Source organism: Talpa europaea, assembly GCF_964194135.1.
Source record: "Talpa europaea genome assembly, chromosome: 7".
In the NCBI taxonomy this organism is placed as follows: domain Eukaryota; kingdom Metazoa; phylum Chordata; class Mammalia; order Eulipotyphla; family Talpidae; genus Talpa; species Talpa europaea.
Genome location: NC_140074.1, coordinates 35,034,575 through 35,058,826, shown reverse-complemented (window position 1 = coordinate 35,058,826; position 24,252 = coordinate 35,034,575). Strand labels below are relative to the sequence as shown.

Sequence of the window (24,252 nt, the reverse complement as noted above, 5' to 3'; positions counted from 1 at the left end):
AAAAATTATCATAAGTTCCTCAATAGAGGCCCAAGACTATCCCATGGAGGAACTGTCCCAAAGGTGGTGGCTTGCTGCGGGGGAGGAGGTAAAGGGGAGCATGGCTGGAAAAACAGACACTCCAGCCAGTGGAATGGCTGAGTGATGGCTACCCATGGTCTTAGAGGGTGCCCTGAGTCAAGGTCAATTTTCCAGGAGGGACTTTTCCCAAAAAGAAATGCAGTCACACTAGGATACAGAAGCGGCATGGGACATGCGAGTTTCATAGCACGGACAAGAAACACGCTTCATAACTAGAAGTGAGAGATCAAAAAGTCTTTGGTGACGCCAGGTCAATTTGAACATGCGGCAGGAAGCAGAGGGAGGGATTAGCAAGCAAAAGAACATACCACTTCCTTGGAAAGTATCCAGCGGGTGTGTAGCACTTGCAGCCCGGATGCCTAGGCAGGGCAGCACTGGTGGTGGTGACCACTGTTGTGCAACAGGCCACATACCCTGCTTGGGTGCACCTGCCTCCCAGGCCCAACCAAGACACAGAGCGTAAGCCCTGTGGACCAGACCGAGTCCTGGTCACCAAGAGAATCAAGTTTCATAGGTCACCATCCACGGCAGAACAGAGCAGCAGGGAGGCAAAGCAGGAAGTGAGGACAAGTGGAGCACAGAACAGAGTTTGCTATGGAGAGAGAGAAGGTGGTGGTGACAAATCTCACTGTTGAACAAAACTGAGACCTACAATTAAAGCCCTAGATTTACTTCTTGCCCCCAACCCAAGCCAAGGTAAACTAAAAAGAGAAACAAAAGTAAACTTGCAATGCCCCAACACCAAAAAAGCAAATAAGGCAATACCCATGTCTAGGAAGCAAGGAGCATTTGAACATAAGACGGAAAACCAAAGAGAGAAGAACAGACGTTCTGGGTCACAGATGAAAAAATATAGAAATAGAGAACTAATCAGATAAAGATTTTAAAGCAAGGAGCATTTGAACATAAGACGGAAAACCAAAGGGAGAAGAACAGACGTTCTGGGTCACAGATGAAAAAGTATAGAAATAGAGAACTAATCAGATAAAGATTTTAAAACAACAATATTAAACATGCTAAATGAGCTCTTGGAATCCGGTCAAAGGCAGACAGGAAGCTGCAAGATCTTAGAAAGGAGAACCAAGAACAAAGAGAATTCTTTCTCAGAGACTGGAAATATTAAAAGAACACTGAAAGAGATTCTGAGTGCAATGAAGACAAATACAGAAAGTGCTTTAAACACAATTGAAGGGGCAGAAGAATTTCAGAAGTAAATGACACAAATGGATTCTATCACCCAATTAGAAAATGAAACAAGGGCCTCCCTGGTGGCACAGGGGGTTGAGTGCAGCACTGTGAAGCTGTCCACAGCCTCTGTAGCATGGGCTTGATCCTGGACAGCCGGAGGGATACCCACATGGTGCAGCAGACCTCTCCTGTCTCACCCGCTGCTCCCCTCAGCAGTGTGTTTCAGTCAGTTTGCTTGTTCTGTTCCCTGCTCTGTCACTAGTAAATCCTCTCACCCTCCCACACATCTGGCCTATACCCCTGGTTTTTGTATAAATAAATAAATCTAAAAAAAAAAAAAAAAAAAGAAAATGAGAAACAAGACAGGAAGAATGAGGAAACTCTATGAGGAATATTGCAACCAGTGGTTGAAGCCAAAGACTGTTACAGGTGGTGAGGATAAATAGCCCCAGGGAAAATGCTAAAACATATTGCATTTTGGAGTAGAGCACCTGTTAAGAAATATAAGGGGCTGCAGAAGCAGCTGCAGATGATTCAGTTTTCAGGATTCAGTGTTTGGAATTCAGCGTTTCCAGGGTCAGCGATTTTGGCCCCTGTTGTGCTGACCTTCCAGAAGGCTGGTGCGAGCCTCAGAAAGAGCCAACCTCAGAGAGGAAAATTTCGGAGGCTTTGCAAGTAGCCGAGCAACTGAAAATGTTTCTGGTCTTGCTGTTATTAAAGCCTGGCAGAGAAGGTAAAGACCTGAAGGCGGGCACCTCGCTGAGCTGCATGAGTGTGGCTGTGTGTTGGGTCGTTCAGGTGCTGCAGCTGCTGTTTTGAGTGTCACTTATCTGGTGCTGTGTTGGGGCATCTCGGCAGCTCCAGTAGCATCTCCTGTTGTGTCTTCTGTTGTCTTCATGAGTTGGAACCCAGCCTACAGTGTGACTGCCAAGTGCTCCAGCAGGAAGACACCATCTTGGGAACATGGCCTATCGCTCAGGAGAAGAGCTCTGTGTCCTCAGTGGTGGGAAGACACCATCTTAGCTGCTTGCTTAGGATTTGAAACACTGGACACTATTTCCAGTGAGGTAAACGGCCAGTTTTGGCCTCAGTAACTCTCTTTTTGCCTGGTTTGTTCAATAAATTCCATTATTGTTGTTTTCTGAGCCTAAGTAGTCTTGCAATTGTGCATGCGGGTGAAGAATTTGGACAGTGACTGATAAACTATTTGAGCAGTGCCCTGGGCCAGTTTTAGTACCCCTTGTTGCCCTGTAACAGCCTCAATTAGAAGAGGAAATATAAGGATAATAGATATTCCAGAAGATGATGAGAAAGAGAAGGAAGCAGAGACCCTTTTCAAAGAAATAATAGCTGAGAATTTCCCAAACATAAAGAATGAAATAAGCATGGATGACTGGAAGCAGAAAAAGCACCCATATTTCTTAATGCAAAATGACTGACATCAAGACACATGCTATGAAAAATCAAAAGTAAAGGAAAAAAATTTACAAGACGCCAGAAAAAAGATAATTTACAAAGGTACCCAAATTAGGTTTTCCTCAGATTTTACCCCATTCGCTCTCCTGGCAACAATAGTGGAATAAAATGTTCACAATCCAAAAAGATAAGAACTGACAGCCAAGAATACATCTTGCAAAATTAACATTCAAAGATGAAGGTGAAATAAAGGCTTTCCCAGACCTGTCTTTCAAAAAATGTTGAAATAAGTTCTTCAAGAAGGAGAAAAAAAAAAAAAAAAAAAGCAACACAAAACCCTCAGCAAAATGATAACAGGAATACAAAGTCAGAAGCATGGACAAGAGTATTATGAATCAACAACAAAACACCAAAGGAGTGGAAGAAACAGACAGAACCTGTACAGTTAAATGTTGGAGAGCTGACACCACTTGATAAGGGACTTTTTTTGACATTAATATGTTAGGTACAGGGGCCTCCCTGGTGGCACAAGGGGTTAAGATGCAACATATGACGTTACCCACAGCCATTGCAGCATGAATTTGATCCCTGGCCAGGGAGGTGACCCACATGGCACAACAGACCTCTCCTGACTCACCTGCTGCTCCCTTTAGCAGTGTTTTTCAGTAGATCTGCCTATTCTGTTCCCCACTTTGTCTCTGGTGAATCTTCTCACCTCTCTGGCCTACACCCCGGTTCTTATGTGCATAAATAAATAAAATCTTAAAAAAAATAAAAAGTTATGTATAACCTCCATTGCAACCATTAGCCAAAATCTAGAATAGTGGCTTACCAGAGAAGAAGAAACAAAGAAAATGAGAGCATCGCTAGGGAAAGTCAGAAAGAGGATAAAACAAAAATGGAAACAGGAACAAGAATAGAAAACATGTCTCAAACAAATGGAAACAGGAACAACAGAAAGATAAACAAAAAAACAAAACCCAGAATGACTGGTAAGCAACAGTTTATCAATAATCACCTTAAATGTGCATAGCCTGACATCACCAATTAAAAGGAACAGAATGACTAACTGGGTTAAAAAGTTTCAGCCATCTACATTATCAGCAGATAGCTCTTCAAAAACCAAACCACAAAAACAGTCTTAAGTGAAACATTGGAGCAAGGAGCTAAAAACCAATAATGTAGAGAAAAAAGCAGGAATTGTTATTCTCATATCAGATAAACCAGACTTTCAGCCAAAAACGGTAATCAGGGAAAAGGTAGACACTATGTAATGATCAAGGCAAAAATTCATCAAAATGATATTAAACTGTCATAAATATTTATGTATCTAACACAAGGAAACCTAATTATATAAAGCAACTATTAATAGACCTTTATAAAGCAACATAGTGACAAAAATACAATTATTTTGTTGGAGACCTCTACCTATGACTGACACAAAGAGAGATTATTGAGACAGAAAATTAGCAAAGGGGGGCAGCAGGGAAAGAAAAAGAAAAATAGCGAAGAAATAAAGGCCTTAAATGAAGTGTTGCACTAGAGAGATTTAATGGACATTTACAAAGCTCTCCATTCCCAGAAAAAGGAACACGTTCCTCTCAAGTGTACATGGAACAGTCTCAAGAACAGATTATATACTAGAACACAAAACAGGTCTCAGAAAATGTATGAAAACAGAAATTTTATCAAGCATTCCTCAGATCAAAATGGTATAACCACAAAAACAATCCCAGAATAAATCAAAACATGTGGAAACTAAATAATTTTCAGTCTACAGCTGAAGGAACTAGGAAATGAACAAATGAACAATGACAACCCAAAAAAATAGCATCAGAAAGGAAAGATGAAATTAAATAGATGCTGTGGAAACATAAAGGATCATAAGAATCTACTACAAATATCTCCATGCAAACAAACTGGACAACCTAGAAGAAACAGATACATTTTTAGATTGGTACTACCTTTCAAGGCCGAACTAGGATTAAACAGATAAACAGTCCAATCACAAGCACAAAAATTAAGAGTAATAAAGTTTCTCTAAGAATAGAACCACTTTTCTAGTGAATTCCACCAAAATGTCAAAGAGGACATAATACCTATCCTACTCAAATACTTCAAAAATATCAAAAAGGATGGAAAAATCCCCAAAACATTCTAAGGCCACCATTACTCCGACTTCCAAACCAAACAAGGACAGTATAAAAATGTAAACTACAGACTAACATCCCTGATGCACTTAGATGCAAAAATCCTCAACAAAATGCTAGCAAGCCAAATACAGCAACTATTAAGAGAATCATGCCCCACATTCAAGTAAGTTTCATCGTAGGGATGCAAGGCTGGTTCAACATATACAAAATCACAATCAATGTCATTCACCAGATCAACAAAAAGGAAGACAAAAACTGCATGATCATTTCACAACAGGTGCTGAAAGGCAACTGTTAAGATTCAACATTCATTTCTGATAAAAAAAAAAACCTCAATAAAATGGAACTTAAACATAAAAACCATCTATGACAAATCCACAGCCAATATCACACTTAATGGTGAAAAACTCAAAACACTTGTGCTAGAATCAGGTATAAGACAATGATGTTCAATGTCACTACTATTGTTCAACATGATATTGCAAGTCCTAGCAGTAACAATTAGGCAAGAAAAAGACATAAAGGGAATCTAAATTGGAAAAGAAGATAAGAAATTGTCACTATTTGTGCATGACATTATATCCATAGTCTAAAGGACTCTATCAAAAATCTACTAGATATAATAAGTGAATACTGTAAAATGACAGGATACAAAATCAATACACAAAAACCAGTTGCATTTCTATACACAATGTATCAGAAGAAAGGAAACCTACTATAATCATCCCAAAAAAGAGTGAAATACCTGTGACCAAATATATGAAAGAGCTCAAAGATCTATATATTAAAAACTATAAAACTGCTAAAGAAAATAAAACCCAATGACATTTTTCCCAAGGAATTAAATGACTAAAAAAAAAATTCATGGAACAACAAAAAGCCCCAAATAACTTAAGCAATTGTGACAGGAAAGAAAAACAGAGTTATTACATTCACTGATTAGGTACTGGAATAAAAACAGAAACAGACCAACAGAACAGGATAGAGAGCCTAGAGACAAGCTCACACAAAGAGCCATGATCATACAATGAAATAAGTGTCTTTAACAAATGGTGGTGGAAAACTTGGACATGTGAAAAGTGAAACCGGATCCCTAACTAATAACTGAACTTCCCTTTAGAACCTCAAATTTCATGTATTCTGTTCCAATAATAAGTAGTATTCCATAATAAACCTATATACTATCATTCATAGGTTTAAAATCCACCTAAGGATGGTGCGCAATGTACATAAATTAATTTTATGACACTGCTCAAATTTTTAATTGAGTATGATAAAAGAACACATCCATAGGTGTTAACACTTCAAATGTCTGGTGAAGAAATCTGTATCAAAAACGGTCATGTTTCAGCTAATGGATTCTGGCTGTTCAATGGCAACTGGAAAATTAACTAAATGACCTGAATTTTCCATATTTGGAAATACAGATATACCTGAGCAAATGAATGCTCATATGGAGTAATGAGTGTTTATGAGTTCATGTGTACCAAATCAGGTTACATACTGAAGTAACATGTAACATTTCTAAATAATATAAATTAAATCATACAGAATGTTGTATACAAAATATCATGGATGCTTGAATTAAGACTGATACCTTGTTTTTCAAACTTGAGAGGGGAAAAAAATTAATGGTTTCAAAACAGAGTGTTTTGAAATGAATGTTCTTAAGATAGGGGTTTCACAGAAATTTCAGTGACATAAACAAATTGAACATAACTATATCCAGAGAACAAACAAATTGGGCATATCCCTCCACTCACAAATAATTAGTTTTCTATCATTTTATTTAGAAACAAATGATTAGATTATAGACTTTAGTAATAAATATTTCTTTAAATTTTTTTGGAGTGGTTGAAAACAATGAAAGAAATTATGTAAATTGAGTCACCATGAAACACCATTCTGTTCAGTTTTTGACTAACTCTAGAAGAATACAACTGCATTTTGGTCAAAATCTTAAATAAGGTTAAACAACGATGACACGTCAAATATTATAATTTAATGATCTTTCACATCCAAAAGAAAGCAGTTGAAAGAAAAAAAACAAAGACTGGTTGGAAAAACTGCATTCGTTTTCTGATATTTGGCATACTTTACATACCATGAGGGATATGTTGCAGGTAGGAATGGGGATGAGTTAATGGGAACAAAAATTACAATAGACAAATAAAATGCAGGAAGTCTCTCTTGTATGAAGAGGCATCCAGACTGAGGAACCTGTGCAGAGGAAGTCACACATTATACATACCTACAAAGAATAATGGCACCTCGGTTTACACTGGCCCAGGACTTCAGGTTCTTCATACCAACATGCTCAAAGAGGGTTTTTGCAAAACAACCTGTAAAATATACAATGATTTAAACTTCCAGCCTTCTTCTCTACTACTGTTCATAGATCTGCAAATACATTTTAAGGAAAAAGCTAATAAAAATACTTCTCATCCAATCTCTAACACTAAAAATTCCCGCTCAGGTTCATGTAATTCAATTTTTAAAAAAGATTTATTTATTTATTTTTAATTTTATTTTTATATTCCCCACACAATTGCACCCCCCTTATTTTCACCCCAATCTCCCCCCCCCCCACAGTGTGTCTCTGGTTCATAGTTGTTTGTTAATTTTGATTTTTTCTTTCTTACAGTTATTCTTTTTCCTGGTCCCTTATTTAGGTTTTCTAGATTCCTGCTATGAGTGAGACCATCCGGTATTTTTCTTTTTCTTTCTGGCTTACTTTGCTGAGCATGATCCCTTTAGCTCCATCCATGTTGCTGCAAATTGCATGTGGTTTATCTTTTTTGATTGCTGAGTAATATTCCATGGTGTATATGTACCACATCTTCTTGATCCAGTCATCTATTTTTGGGCATTTGGGTTGTTTCCATAGCTTAGCTATTATAAATAGTGCTGCTATAAACATAGGGGTGCAAGTGCTCTTTGGAATTAATGTTTCTGTGTCCTTTGGATAAATACCTAGGAGTGGAATTGCTGGATCATATGGAAGCTCTATAAAGATTTATTTATTTATACAAGAACTGGGGCACAGGCCAGATGCGCGGGAGGGTGAGAGGATTCACCAGAGACAGAGCAGGGAACAGAACGGGCAGACAGATGAAATACACTGCTGAGGGGAGCAGCGGACGAGACAGGAGAGGTCTGCTGTGCCATGTGGGACCCTCGCCAGCCAGCTGGGATTGAACCAGTGCTGCAGAGGCTGCGGACAGCTTCACAGCACTGTGCTCAACCGCCTGCGCCACCAGGGGAGGCCCCATATAATCCAATTTTAATAGAGCTAGTTCATTCAACTCTGATCCAAACCCTAAGTCATATTTAGTAGTAAATGCTCAAGAGGGCCAATGAATTCTTATAAAACCCTCACTTGATCATGTTTGCATTTCTTTGTACTAGTTTAATGATTTAACCCTGGCCTAAAAAGTTACTCAGGAAATAAATGTTTTACATTTATTTACAGCAACTTGTGTTTGGTTGAAATCAAATTTTCTCTCATGGAAAATGCTCACTCAGCAGATGCCAATGAATAGAACTAGAGGTCAAATGACTTTTCTGGCTTATATCTGGCAAATTCTTTCTACAATGCTAAACACTCACCCATCAAAAACACCACACATCTTTTGTCATTATAGTGCATCTGACTGCCAAGGTATCCATGCATATTATTTACTCTGCCATCTAAGTGAAACTATTTTTTGGACAAAGGAGACATTTTGAAGGCTAAGATTTAGTATAGACAGCGATACGGCATTCTCTCCTGAAGGCAAACATATCTTGGGTAAATGGCATTTATAACTCATTGGGAGATACCCAAAGTAGAGGAGTTTTTGAAAGACCAAAGGCCTATGGTTATTTAGCTATTCAAGACACATGCTAAGGAGAGACAGATATCAATTGATGAGGCAGATGGTGCTTTCTATAAGTGACCACAACAGTATCTGCTGTCCTGCACACTCTGTAAGAATATGGCAGCCACCACCGTGTTGAAGCAGGAACCTATGCCTTCACCCTTTGAATCTAGATGGGTCTTTGTCATTGAGTTGACCAAGAGTATAGTAAATGTGAGGATATATCATTTCTGAGACTAAGTCATGGAAATGCCATGCACTTGCTTTGTTCCCTTAAAACCTGACCACCATGTTTTGAGGAAGTTGGAACAGGACAGGAAGAGGACTTAAGGCATTTAGTGCCAACTGGGAAAGTGGCTACTCCAACTTTAACCTAGCAGCCCGAGGTGTCTGAGTAGAGCAGGAACAAGCTCCATCAAACCCTGATCAAGTGACTGTTGTTTTGAAAACTACTGAGATTTGAGGTGACCTATTAACAGCAACAGTTAACTAAGACAGCCAATCACACTCATTTAGTGGTACATGAAACTGAAAAACACATCTGGTCCAAACAAGTATATTTTAGGGCTGTCAATGCATTTTAATTAAGGAGAAAAATCACTAGAAAAATTTTTTTTTGATTTTAAATAGTAACTCAGTTTACTTTTCTGACAAACTATGCACTAACTTTTTAATAATGAAAAAGATGATTCAATAAATATTTTTTTCCTCACAACATATTACAAGATTTGTCTTCCACAAAACATTTACAGTGAAAATAGGTCCCAAGACTATTTATCAAAGTATAATGAGAAGAGACAGCTATACTACTATACTGACTGTCTTACTCACCATTTGAACTTACTGGGGGACTTTGTTCAGACATAGCAATAGAAAGCTCAAACTGTTTTAATTCATGGGAGGAAAATCTCCTCAATGCTAAAATACCAGATGGAGTCTAAATTTAGTGAGAGAAGGTCTGGTCAACGATAGGACTGAGTGGGGATGGCATGCAACTTTTCAATTACAGAAAAGATGCTGTCCTTGTGAGAGCTGAGTTTCTGCAGAGCAGCTGTAAGGTTTATGAAAAATCAAGAAATGCCAATGACTGACTTGTTCTTTGGAAACATGTATATCAATGCTAAATAAGCACAGGTTCAAAACACTCTGATGAGGATAACTTTCTTCTGTTCATCCTTCCCTCAAAAAACTAGAGAGAAATTTAGTGCGGGTCCCCTATTTTGCTCTCACCACCCTCAACAAATAAAATGGAATTTTAGGATACCTATCAAATCTGGTTAAAATCCTTGAAGTAAGAGAGGGAGAGAGTGAGACAGGGTTGGGAATAGAAGGAAATTCAAAGGATCCCAGCACACAAATTTTTAGGGAAAAGAAGCATTATTAGCAATTATCACCAAATTATTAATTTACACATACCATTTCAAAACCAAACAAACTTTCACTTGAACTTAAATGGTCAACATAAAGTTCAGGAATGCCGGGAATTACTGAAATTCCAAACAGATACAAGAAAAGGTCAAGTTTCATAGCCTACCTTCTCTTCCATTTTCTTTCATCTTTTTATCTTGCTCTATTAACCACTTCAGAACTAGATGTCCTGCAGGATGTTCTGCAACATGAAGCTATGAGGGGTCAAGAAGACATTAGTTTACAAAGTTGTTTTCACTCACGCTTTGGTCTATAATCCATTCGACATGCCCACATACAGATAAGGATTCTGCCAAGTTCAAGTCTCACAGCATAGGAGGTCTTACTTTAAAATGACCATTATACCTGGAGGAACCAGAGATCTAGTCTAAACCCCAGACTGACATGAAGATGATTATTCAAGATAACACAGCCACTGAAAAACAGCTCAGGCTCAGCCTTCCTAAGTTCCAGTTTGAACAGCAACATCACAAAGCTTATCTTAAGCTCAGGCTAAAACCATAAACTATATTGTAATGCTAAGTTCTGAGGCACATATAGAACCTGTAAGACTCTACACTATGGTAGAAACATTAAAACCTCACGGCAACCGGATGTGTGAATACATGTGACTGCATCAGGAGTAGTTATCTGATGAGGAAGCCAACCAAGCAGCTTTTCAGCTCAATCTCATTCTTGTTTCAAAGGCTGCAGCAATTGTTCCTGTAGTCCCTAGACCCTGTTCTTAACAAGCAGGGGAGATGATGGGCTCAATCTCCTCATAGACACAACTTTCATTATGCTGCCTCTTCCTGATTGGTTAATATTATCTGCTCTATGAGGACAGGAGTTCACGGCACATTCTTCTTCCCTTATCTTCTATGTCAAAAAAAAAGTAAGCCCCCCAAACATGTTTATTTGTCAGGAGTCTACAGTATAGGACAAAGGCCCTGCAAGACTTCTGCCCTCCTCTTTACTTTGCTCACTAATTTCCAACCCTCCAGGCCGGGCATTCGGTTCCCAAACCTGCTGAGCTCCTTCCTGCCTGCAGGCTCTTTCCTTTTCCTAGAGCTAGCATTCTTCATTGAGCTGCTAATCCTTTGGGTCTCAGTTTAGCTCTCTCATTGCCTCACAGACGTCTTCCTGGGATAGAATGGCTCCCACTTTTATACAATCTTTGTAATTTTTCTTCACAGCACTGATCTCAAAATTAAAATAGGGAAATATTTATTTAAATGTTGTGTACCCTAAAATGGTTAACTTTTTTTTTTTTTTTGCAGGGGGAGGTAGAGGGGGAGAGGGAAAACAGAGGGAGAATGTTAACACATACCAGGTGCATGAACCAAAGAACTTAAGATGGAAAGCTGAATAACATAAGGCCCAAATAATATAGACAGGAGCTATCAGAAAGACTAAATAATTTTTGAGAGAGGAATAGGGAAGACTTCATTCTGGGGACCCTGAAGGACAAGCAAAGCTGTCTAAAGGGAAAACATAGGAAAATGGGAGACATGGCAGCACTCAAGGCTGAGTGAAAAAATACAAATGCAGAGAGATACAGAAGTAGTGATGAAGTCCACACTAAAGTCAAAGCAGAATTAAGAGCATAAAATATGCTGGAAAGGCAATCTGGGACCGATCATGGACAACAGAGAGCCACAATGAAAAGATTTCATTTTTTTCTCTATGGGTAATATGCAGTCATTGCAAATGTCTAAGAAAGAGAGTGTTGTGTGTACTGAATTCACTACTTTCAAATATATTGGTAATTACTGGTAAGTTGAGGTAATTATCATTACAATTCTCTTCACAGCAATGTTCTTAGTTATTGGCGTTTCCCCACCTATATCCACTGCAGCCTTCTTTATCATAGCACATTACCTCACCATCCTTGCCACCAGGATATAGCTCTGCTGCTGCCAAGCTGGCGATGGCATTCATGGCAGGCTGAACGTCTCCAATGGCAGCTCCCAGAATGTCAGACACCAACACACACGCAGCCTTATCTAACACCACCTCTTGGGCATGTCCTTGCAGGTAGCTTAACAAAGCCGGAGAAATGGATTCTAAGAGTTCTCGTCGGCGAATTTCTGTATCTTTCTTACTGTTAGAATACCAAATGAAGTATTAAAGGAAATATGGTGATTTTATTGTCACAAAAACCTCTAAGAGTCTATAACAATCTGTATCACTCTCTACTGTTATTGTCTTTCTGCTGTGCGTGCAGATGATAAGCAAGTTGAGGGGGGCTAGCTGTCCTTTATCTTTGTGTCCTCAGGATCTCCACAGTGCCTGGCACAGAACCAGCACTCAGTACATGAGGCCTGCCTCTTGTAAAAATAACGCCAACCCAAATGATAATTCCAAACAATTATTACAACAGACTATATTACAAGTGTACACTACTTTATGGACTTGAATCTCTAGAGTACTTTCGATACCAGTACCTTTAAAAATAAAGCAAAATCACGGTAAACCACGCACTTGAGTGCTACTGTGTGCCAGGAGCTCAGAGGCATTCTTAGGCATGATGCTTTTATTTCTATTTCAAAATAAAAACTTTCAGGCTTAAAAATGAGATGCATTTTGAATTTAGATAGAGAGGAGGAAGCATAAGAGTGTGGTGCATGTGTGAGTAGGTTTCTGGAAGCATGTGCTTCTCAAATTAGTAATCAACACAGCAGAGGAATGAAGATTTCAAGCCACTCTACTCTTTCTTACCTGTGTGCATTTCCATCTCCTTTCTGCAGAACTTCAATGATTTCTCGTACTGTATGTGCTGGGTCTCTGGGACTTAGTAAATACAACAGGACCTTCCTTCCATACTTGTCACTTACTAGGTTTGGCAAAGAATTAATAATTTCCTGTAAAATTACAGAAACAAACAAACAAAAAAAAATGAGACTATACATTTAAAGCATACTAGGAATCTGAACGGAAAAGGATAAAACTGCCCCAATATACTTAATGGAAAATTCAGGGATAGTTCTGAAATCATCTCATTTAAGCACAAAGAATTTTACATTTGGAATACAAAACTGATTCTCTACTGTGACTTATATTAATGAACAATCCATTAATTACTGAACAATCCATTAATATTTAACTGACCAAACCCACGGACTTAACAAAAAACATATTTGAATCAGTTATCTTCCTTCACCGCAACCAGTATTTCTTAGGCTATTATTACTAGCGACACTGCTTGCAGCGTCAGTGAGCACATATAGTTAATTTGCAGCTGCATTTAAATGTAGCAACGGCATGGATGAAGAACATTCTTCTAAGAATTTCCCCACTGAGATGTATGTGAAGGGAGATAAAGAAACTCTGTTGAACAGAACAAAAGTGGATAAAGGCTTTTAAAGCTAGGTTTGTTTGTTATTCACAGAAAATGAAGAATGTTGAAATACAGTATGGAAATCAAAGAGGGGGAGGGAATCAAATGCAGAAGGAGTCCATGGAGCAGTTGCAAATAATTACACTCTATGATATTTTCAACTTACCCAACAATAGTAACCTCCTTTTCTAGTTGTTTCAATTTAACAAACAGGCAATGTCATCCCCACCCCAGCTAATCTCTTAAGTAAATCTGTTAATGTTTTCAAAGACAGAAATGTCACTGTTTAAAGATTTCTTTGTTCTAATAGAGAAAATACAACAGAAAAACCATCAGTTTTTCACCCCCTCTAACATCCTCTTTCTCAGAACAAACCTACTAGGTATTTGAAAAATACCCTCCTCTGCTGTATGCCTCAAATCTATAATTTTCTTGCAAGTGTAGTCTTTTTTTGACCCTTTGTTTGGTTTCCCTATATTTCTCCTCTAAGTGAAACCATCTGAATGTTTCTTTTTCTCTTCCGGCTTATTTCACTAAGCATAATCCCTACCAGCTCCATCCACATTGCTGTGAATGGCATGAGTTTATTTTTTTTGATTGTGTATACCACATTTTCTTTCTTTCTTTTTTTTTAATTTGGGGCTTGAATTCATTGCCTTTTTTTTTTTAAGATTTATTTATTTTATTTATACAAGCACTGGGTACAGTCAGAAGCACGAGAGGTTGAGAGAATTCACCAGAGCCAGAGCGGGGAGCAGAGCAGGCAGAAGGACCGAAGTACACTGCTGAAGGGAGCAGCGGGCGGCAGGAGAGGTCTGCGCGCCATGTGGGACCCTCCTCCGGTGGCCGGGGAGCAGCCGGGGATGGAACTGGCGCTGCAGAGGCTATGGGCAGCTTCGCAACCCAGTGCTCAACCGTTGCGCCACTGGGGAGGCCCTATACCACATTTTCTTGACCCATTCATCTGATTTGGGCATTTAGGTTGTTTCCATATCTTAGCTACTATTGTAAACAGCTGCAATAAATGTAGAAGTGCAGGTTTCCTTTTGTGTCCTTTGAGTAGATTCCTAGGAAGAGAATCGCTGTATCATATGGTAGATCCATTTTTAATAATTTGAGGATCCTCTATATGGCTTTTAATGGTCAGCCACACCCTCTTAAGGAAAGGAATTCTCCATGAGATGACACACTAAGATCTGCTATTCTCTTAAGAGCCTATATACTACAATGAGATTAGTAATTTAAGTATAAGGAAACAAGCAAGAAATTAAGTCAGTCATCAGTCATGGGATCACAATAGAAACTGGAGACCCCCAGGCTGAAACTTTAACTCCAGACTCCACACATCATGTTTCTCTCTTTAAAACCCCAAGCTTGCCTTATTTTCTGCACAAATGTATCATGTTTTTTACAATTAACAATAGTAGCTGATACTTGTGAAGGTCACTCATCCAGGACATGGAAAAGGTGGCCTCTTTAAGTAATTCTAACTCCTGAAGTGCTCTCCAACCTTTGAAGAAGTTTGAGGTAAGGTCATTTATAAAAATTTCCCCAAAGTAAAGGTTTTCAGATAACAGGTGCAACAGATCTAATTACCTCAAAATGAATATAAATTATACCATCCAGGGAAAATAAGCTTACTATTAGTAAGGGATTAGGCACAAAAAGTGCATATAACTTATCATGGGGGAGAAGGCTCTTTTGTAATTTCAAGGTAAACATATCTCAAAATGGACTCATTATATGCATTTTTGATAATAAAGTGCTTAGTGCCAAAAATGTGGACTACTTTTAGTTTACCTTTTTCTACCTAAAGTTTAACAGACTCATAAAAGAGGACAGATGCTATAATTTGTTAATTTGTTGAAATAAAAGACAATGATATATAAGCAGGGTCGATTTCCATAATCATTTTATTAAAAAACCCTACAACTTTGCTGTCCTTAGAAACAGTCTGGAGTATAGCTTTAAAACATTTGTTTTGAAAAAGAAAATTAAAGATGTCTGTAGTGAGGAACTATAAATGTTTCCTTTTTTTTCTTAATACAAGAGTAAGAGGTGGCACGAGCTGGTAATATATTCTCTGATGTACAGTAACATTTTCTTCGGGTTTCACACTTAAAGATTAGTCTAACACAGATTAGCCTAACACATATGACTTCGGGGAAGAAATGGTTAAATCTTAGCATGAAAAACTGAGACTTCCAAGATATGCATTAAATCTTAGAAAGTGAAATTTTAAGTGAAGTGATGTATAATACAAGCAGTTCTTTCAATAACATCATCTTGGTTCAAAGTCAGTTGGGATAGTTTTATTCCTCATTAACTTAACAAAATGATGCTACTATAGGACCTGCTGTACACACCTCCATGGAAGGTTGTTTATAAGGGAAAAAAAAGAAATGCCAACTGGTTTTAACTTTAAGAAGCTAAAATCTAGGCAGAACGCATGAAAGAAACTTAATGAAGAGATTTAAGAAATTAGTGTAGAAGGCAGGATCACGAGGCAGGGGTTGCAGCCTTTAGAGTGTTTTAAAATCATGGCAAATTTATCCCAAAGTCCACCTTTCTGGCTGTAGTAACAAAATAGAAGGTGTAGTTAAGTGTGCAGTTTAAGTTTTGCAAGACAAAAAAATTCTAGACTAGCTACACAGCAATGTGAAGATAGCCGATGTGAAGACACTTAAACCGCACTTAGAAATTGTTGCCATGATAAATTCTATGTTATGTGTATTTTACCACATTTAAAAAGAAAAAAAAAAAAAAACTGTGATATCTATCACCATGGAGATCATATTTCCAAAGCCTGGAGCCAAGAAGTGGCTGCCATCTTGGACGGTGCATGTGCTTCTCCTTCCCCACAATCTGCACCCCACCCTGCCTCGCTCCTTCACCTGCCTGGTCAAGAATTATCCCTAAATTTGTCAATACTGGGCCTTATTACAATTAACTATTAAATAAATGAATGGCAAGGATAAATACTAGAGATGCTGAGAGGACTAGGAGACCAGGTCTGGCTGGAAGATCAGAGAATAGTATCTGCAGATTGAATTGGAGCTCAGTGTCAGAGAAAAGGAGGAGTATGTTCACTGGGTTACAATTTCAAAATGACATTTCAGGAAATCCAGTTACTCTGAATGAGTGCTTAGCAACACTAAGCTTCCTTGGCTATTTTGAAAGCACTGCATATGCAACAGGTTTTGCAATGGCTGAGTGCAAAATATGGACACTTGACTCTATATAAACATTTGTGCGACTTGATTCTATATAAACATTTGTGCTGCCTATCAGGCAACCCAGAGATTCTGCTAAATGGCTAACTGGCTTAGAAAAACAATAATTCTAGGAGTGTTTTCTAAGAAAAACAAGGAGACATATAAGACACTCCTAGAATTATTGTAATAGCAGAAAATAAAATTTAAGTGTTAAAATTGTGAACAATTTAAATGCTCATCAACAGAAAGATGGAAAAATGAACTATGATAGAGCAGAACACTACTTGGCACTGAATAATGATGCAGAATGGGGGCTGGTATCACGGCCAACGGGTAAAATCCAACTTGTAGCTTATTTCCATACACATTACAAGAGTGGTTTTTGTATCTTAGAGGGATGTAACAAAACAAATGACAGACAATAGGGCTCACAGCCCACAGAGCCTCAAATAATTACCAATCTGATCCTTTGTTTAAAAGGTCTGTTAAATCCCCCCAACGAATATCAAATATAATGCCAAGAAAAAAAGGGTAAGTTGCAGGAGGAAACATTTATGTAGAACATTTATATAGAATTTGTAAACATGCAAAATAATACAAGTCTACCTATATAGATAAGGAAATACTTATAATAAATATAAGTACTAAATTCATCACAGTGGGTAAGGGCAGGAATGGGAAATGCAACCTGGGACAAAGGGCTTGAAGTGTATTTGCCAAGTTTTACTTCTCCATGTCAGATGATGGAAAGCTAGGTATTCAATCTATTATTGTTTATACCTTTCTGTATATTTAAAAGATAAGACATCTTAAAGTACACATCAGTATTTATTCACCTTCAAACAACAACTGGTCAGTGCACTTAATTCATTTTCAGAGGAACACTGCTTTCAAAGCAGCAGCATGATACCAACAATTCCAGGGTAAAATGAGTCAAATTTTTCAATTATGTTTATTTTGGAAAGTAAAGCAGGTGGGAAACAGGGTGCATTTATTTTGAAAGATGACAGCTCAGGCGACTATGCTGTGATTTCAACTTGACAATTCAGGAAGTCTGGCTACAATGAACAGAACACGTAGCCACACTAAGCTTTCTTGGTTATTTTGAAAAAACATTGCAACAGCCTTTGTGGTGGATGGGCAGGGGAAATACAAAAGCAATTAGTATTCCAGAATTTTATCATTAGCCACATAGCTTAATGACACATAGAACCTGTTGAGCATTTGTCATTTAGATCAGCAAATCAGGCCATTCTCAGGGAAGGCTGTTTTAAGTATGAGAAAGTCATTAGGAATTGGGTTAAATAGTTATGGGAATCAAATTGATAAGCACAAGGAATTAAAAACTGTTACAACCTTGACTTTAAGTGGGATAAATCTTTGGAAAAAATTAATCTATCAGACAATTGTGGTAAACCCTGAAGGAGGCTTGGTTTCTCTTGAAATCCATTGAGACAGTTATGCAAATTTTCTGAAAATTTGCATAAATTGTCATGAAAATATTAAACAAAAGCAAACTTTCAATAGCCCAGCCTGTTTCCATTTTCATGAAATAAATTTATTCATTAGCCGATCTATGCCCTCAAGTCTGTCACTGAAATGAAAACGATCAATTGATCAGAGTCAAAAGGGTAGTAAAGTCACATGGAACTTGTCAAAATACTCAGTTTGTGACATGAAAGTCTTGCCAACTTGTTTCTTCCCACAATCCTACAGCAAAGAAGTCATCACAATCTTAAAATATTCAAGGGAAAAGTTGCAAAATGACAGCAAGGGCATGAGAAATTCACACACGATGACCTAGAGTTGGCATCTAAGAAAATAAATCATCTCCTCTATTAGCTGATACACTTTTCCCACTATACTCAGCTCTACTGGTCCAGATAGACTAAAAAGAGAGGCCACAGCACCACCATATGACAAGTAAATTCTCTTTTTCATCATCCATATATTCCACCCTGTAGACCTGTGAGAAAGTAGCTTTTGTCACAAATTTCTCCAAGGGCCCATCCATGTGTATCAAACAGAAAGGTTTGTGTAATTTTCAGAGGAATAACCTACATCTATACAGAATATGTGGTTTTAAAAATGTTTCCAAATTTGTGCAGTGCTGCTAATGTTTCAATTTCTTATCCCTACTCTTGCAACATGTTCATATGCCCACAATCACTTACACATTAGGAATAAAGGAAAGAGAAGAGAGGGCCACTGAATCTGAAGTCAGAAAAAGGGACAGTTATTGCAGAATGAAATACCGGGTTGTCAGAAAAATCATGAAGCACTTTTTCCTCTGAAAAGCGTCATGACTCGTCTGACAACCCAATACTTGCTTGAAGCAGTTTTTCTAAGAATTTAGTTTTCCTGAATGCAAATTTAGGCATCAAATAAACTGCATTCAATTATTATCACTTTATGGTCACTATACTGGGTTAAAAGGAATTGCTGAAATGTGAACAGAAGCTAGCATTTGAATTTCAGTAATAATTTTAAATTTTACTCTATAAAAGCTTTCATGAAAGCCCTCAGAAGCAACATAACAGTTTCATCAGTTTTTCTTTACCAGCTCAATCTAAGACAAATACATTGAGAAGCTGGGTAACTGTGCAGAGGTAGTTTCTCCGAAGGCAAAAAGGAAAAGGTCAAATCTACTTCCCTTTTTTTCTTGGCATTATGTTTGATATTCGTTGGGGGGATTTAACAGACCTTTTTAACAAAGGATCAGATTGGTAATTATTTGAGGCTCTGTGGGCTGTGATCCCTATTGCCTGTCATTTGTTTTGTTACATCCCTCTAATTTCTGGTCAAATCTCAATAATGCATTGCTAATTTTTCATTTAATAAGTCATACAGTCTAAAAAGTCATGTTATCCTAATACAATTACTCTTCTAAATATTTAAAACAATATTAATTATTAATACTAGTTTATAAATTGTGGTTTATATAGGAATAAAGCAAGCCCCCGAAATAAACTTAACTGAGGCAACTAAAAAGTAACAAAATACTGGTAGAAAGTACAATTCAAAGTCTTTAAACATGTATGTGTGAAACCCAATGTACACACAACTGATTTATCAATTTAACTTAAAGACCATCAAAATTACTTACTGATATGATTATCTGCTTCACAAGTTTAGTATCATCGATACAATCAAATGCTGCCAATAAAACCAAATGGGAGTACTGGCCCTGTAAGAAATGGAAGCCAGTAAAGGTTTTAAAAAAATAAGACAAAACAGCATAGATTCTTCCTGCAATTCTACCAACAGAACAACTTTAAGATAATCAGAAAAGCACATTCTTGAATGTCAAACACTTGAGACTCACTAAGAATATACAGCATAGAAGAATATGTTAGAGCATTTCAACCATGAAAAGAAAATTATATAAACATAGACATAACTGCATGCAGACATAATATACATAAGTACATAAAAAATTCTGGAAGGAAAAATACAGTAATTTAAATCATCGAGGTTGAAGGATTACAATGATTTTTCATTTTCTTCAAATCCCATGTAACTAGAATAAAAACACTAAACACTAAACCCGTAAGAATATTCTCATATTCATTTTCTCAGTCTCCTGCCCACCTGTGACTATCAGGTGCCTCTCTCTCCTTTTCATAATAAACCTGTTCTTTTAAAATATAAACAAAAAAAGTAATTTCTCATATTCAGTATATAAAACTGATGGCTTCAAAAAGGACAGCAGCACGAGATCATTCAAGTATTATACTCTGACTCACAAGTCAACTTTTGAAATAATAAAATTATTTCTGTGTTGTTGACATGTGAGAAAGTTTTAAGGAACTTCTACTTTATGTAAAAATAAATAATATCTTCAGAGCCTCAGGTATATTCTCCTTGTATCCCAGATGATGATTTTTTTTTTTTGAGGACTTGATTATTTTTTTTAAAGATTTATTTATTTATACAAGCACTGGGTATAGTCAGAAGCGCAGGAGGATGAGAGAATTCACCAGAGCCAGAGCTGGGAGCAGAACAGGCAGACTGACGAAGTACACTGCTGAGGGTGCAAGCAGCAGGCGCAGTAGGAGAGGTCTGCACGCCATGTGGGACCCTCACCGGCGGCCAGGGATCGAACCGGTGCTGCAGAGGCTGCAGGCAGCTTCGCAGTCCAGCACTCAATTGCTGCGCCACCAGGGAGGCCCAGGACTTGATTTTTGATAACAGACAAAAGTCATTTAGCCAGATCTGATGAATGTTTTAGGTAATGATGTTTCAATTAGAAAAAAATGAGGAAATTGCCAATTCTAAGTTCATAAAGACAAACTGGAGGAAAATTACAAAGACTGAACAACATTCCTTATAGAAAGACCAACAATTAATTAAAAATAGAAAAAGACTATGTAGAGTCAGTTCACGAAAAGAAATCCACCACAGGTTTCTGTTTGTTTTATTTTGCACACACAAATGTGTCTAAGCACAAACCAAGTCTAGGAGAAAACAAAAGAAGTTGGAAGAGACTTTAAGTGAGAAATAGATGATTCAACAAATACAGCTGGAGATTTCTGACACATTTTCTAAGAAGTAATAGAACCAGACCATGATAAATCAATAAAATCTTTGGTTATCTGAACAACACTATCAAAAGCCTGATCACATTGACATTTAGAGTGCCATACCCAACAACTCCACAAAACACATTCTTTTCAAGATACTAAGACCATATGTTGGCTCATAAAATAAGTCCATGCTAGGATTAGGATCTCCTGTGTGTGCACACGCGCATGTGGTTGATGTAACCAAATTATAAAATTGAAACAATCTAATTTCATAAGTTAAAGACTTTTTTACTATAGTTTTAAAGAACTTTCTATTAACATTTCATTGTTTACTAATTTAAAATATGCAAATTAAAATGTCATAGAAAAAGATTAACTTATACATGAATTATATTCTCATCCTCAGACACAACTCAGTAGTGTCTCATATTTCATTTTATTATAGGAAAGTTAAAGCTTTCTGAGTGTTTTTATACTTCCTACTCTCCAAATCTATAGAAACCAGGAAGGCATATAATCACAAAGCACAAATTTTTCTTGTTTGAATTAGCATTTACTGTATTATGTATTCACCAGCTGCTAATAATTCTCATTGAATTTATCACAGGAAGTTATTGAGATTGCCAATTTTAGGTCACCAGTAAATTAGAAGACATACAATATAATATATAAAACTAAACATTTTACAATGTTCCTATTATACGTAACTAGGAATTATATGTATCTAGAAATACTATGGAAAACTATTTAGTATTCAGGTAATAGAAATACTATTTTGATGCAATTAATTTCCCATAAAAGACTTTCTCTAGCCTCTGATTTCATGAGGAAAACTGTTACAGCATCTCTAAAGGATTCCAAAGAACTACAAAATATCACTACAATTTTCTTTGAGCAACACATTTAATCTAAGGGAAAAAAAGATAAATTTCACATTGTTTTCAGTGGTAATGAATTTGGGAACAAATTTTTGAAGCGTAATTTGGCATATTTATCTAGGGAATGAAATATATATAAATGTTTGTATACGCAAATATGTATGTATATAGTAAACATGAGTTCTTCAAAAATTATTTAATAAAAAACCCTAAAAGGTCTAATGAAAACAGAATTGTCACAATACATATTAAATGAAGAAATTTCATTTTGTGTAAACATAAAAATACATACATGTGACTAGAAAGAATAAAATGAAACAATGAATTATTTTATTCCTGATAATTTTCTAAAATTTTCCAAACTTTTTATCATCGATACAAATTAATTTTATGGTCTGAAACAATTAAGAGAAAATATGTAGCTTTATTATACTTACATTAGCCACCTTTTCAACATAAGTCTTCATTGTTTTCACAATGACTTTCCTATCCTTAAGAAAAAAAAAAAATGTCTCAATGAACTTTTAGTTACAGATGTACTTACAGCTAGGTTATAGATTTAGTTATAAATTAAGGTATCTCATTGTTAGAAAATTTTATATAACATTAAAATTTCATAGGCATGGGATACTTTTCATTAGGGAAATAGTTACGAAGCCAGAATGAAAAAATGCAATAGAAGTTTTTTCAGAGCTATTATAATCTTAAGACTAGTATGTGATAATCCATTAGCACATAAATATGGAATCATAAAATTATTAGCTGCTAAGGCAAACCTACTGAAGCTAGGTTTTTTTATAGTGAGAACTGAAGTCCCTCTTCCAATGTCTGAACTGTCTTCAAAAGAATTTGCTTAGCAAAGCAATGGCATTCAATACAATTTTGTTGAATAGAAATTAATTTGTATTACTTGAGAAAGTGCACCAAGTATAGCTATATTTGAAAGAGAAATATAGTGATCAAGGAAATAATTATTTGTTACACTTTTGTAATTAATATGCATCTCTACCTTTCCCCCCATAGTACTTAACACTCATGTGAGCAAATGTGAAACTGTTTATTATCTCCTCCTTTCTCTCCCTTTCCCAATAACATCATTAAATGAGAGATTTAAGACCCTGACAGGTACCAACACTTCTATAAACTTAAGCCTAACATAAACATTGCATTTACTTGCTTGACAGATCCCTTCCCATATAATGACAACTCAAGATTTTCATAATTGAAGGAAAACTCCAGTAGAGAACAAACATCAGGTTTAAAGAAAAGTCAATTTTTGTGGGGCCCTGAAGCACAACTTGGTGAAGATAAGGCTGTCTGTGCATAACAGGGCAAAGACCAAGGGAGAATAAAAGGAAAAGCAATTCATCCTGACACACTTACCTTGGGTGTGCCGTGCCACAAGCAGTGCATGGCCACTCTGGCGCCATCATGTGTGTGTGCCAGGTATACCACTGCTTCTCGAATGGCTTCGATCATTTCCTAAGAAACAAATGCAATCAGGGCTTTGGTTTATTTTGCCTACCTTTAAAAAAATCTGCCTACTAGGGAGCAGTTATATACCCAGAATAAAAGAAGGCATAGGTAGCCCTCCATTTATTTTTAATTTTGTAGATAAGCACACAAAAACATAACCTCCTTCAAGAAACACTGTGTTCCATCAAGAGCAGCAAATCCTCCTGGCAGGCAATTTCTATCACAACACCAAAGTTTTACCAATGTTTATACAGTAAGTGTATGTAAGACATATTCTAAATGAATTTTCAAGAAAAAGAAGTCCAGGAGGTAGTTGGGGTAAGAAAGGAATGTCTAACAGAAAAGCCAGATTAAAAAAATAAAATGCTCTTCCCTAAAAAAATAAAATGCTCTTCTTTCTGCTCATTTATAATAAGCAGAAAACTAAACACTACTTTTGTTTAAAGAAGTTTCTCTTTTCCAGTTTATATCACTGGATTACCTCTGAAAACCGTATTAATAATTTACCATAAAGACAGCTGATAACATTTCCCTAAGAAAAACTAATTTCTCTATTAACAATTAGCATAGGTCCTCACTAATCAATATAAATGTTATTTCTTACATTCTTAATCATTAATTTCTTACAAAGAAGTCTAACTTGTTTTTAATTTTTATTCTTCATTTTCAATGTAATATAATTTCTTAATTATATTTAGTATGTAGGATGTAT

General features: G+C 36.7%; 1 protein-coding gene across 1 annotated transcript in view; it reads right to left on the bottom strand.

Moving 5' to 3' along the window:
- Window positions 1–24,252, bottom strand: part of PUM3 (pumilio RNA binding family member 3) — a gene marked incomplete at both ends in the record, with an annotated part of 38,006 nt that overhangs the window by 1,752 nt on the left and 12,002 nt on the right. Inside the window, 7 exons of the mRNA XM_084238758.1 lie at window positions 7,090–7,180; window positions 10,233–10,320; window positions 11,987–12,209; window positions 12,827–12,969; window positions 19,767–19,847; window positions 22,502–22,555; window positions 23,448–23,546. Coding sequence (XP_084094884.1) covers window positions 7,090–7,180; window positions 10,233–10,320; window positions 11,987–12,209; window positions 12,827–12,969; window positions 19,767–19,847; window positions 22,502–22,555; window positions 23,448–23,546 — 779 coding nt within the window. The remainder of the gene's footprint in view (window positions 1–7,089; window positions 7,181–10,232; window positions 10,321–11,986; window positions 12,210–12,826; window positions 12,970–19,766; window positions 19,848–22,501; window positions 22,556–23,447; window positions 23,547–24,252) is intronic.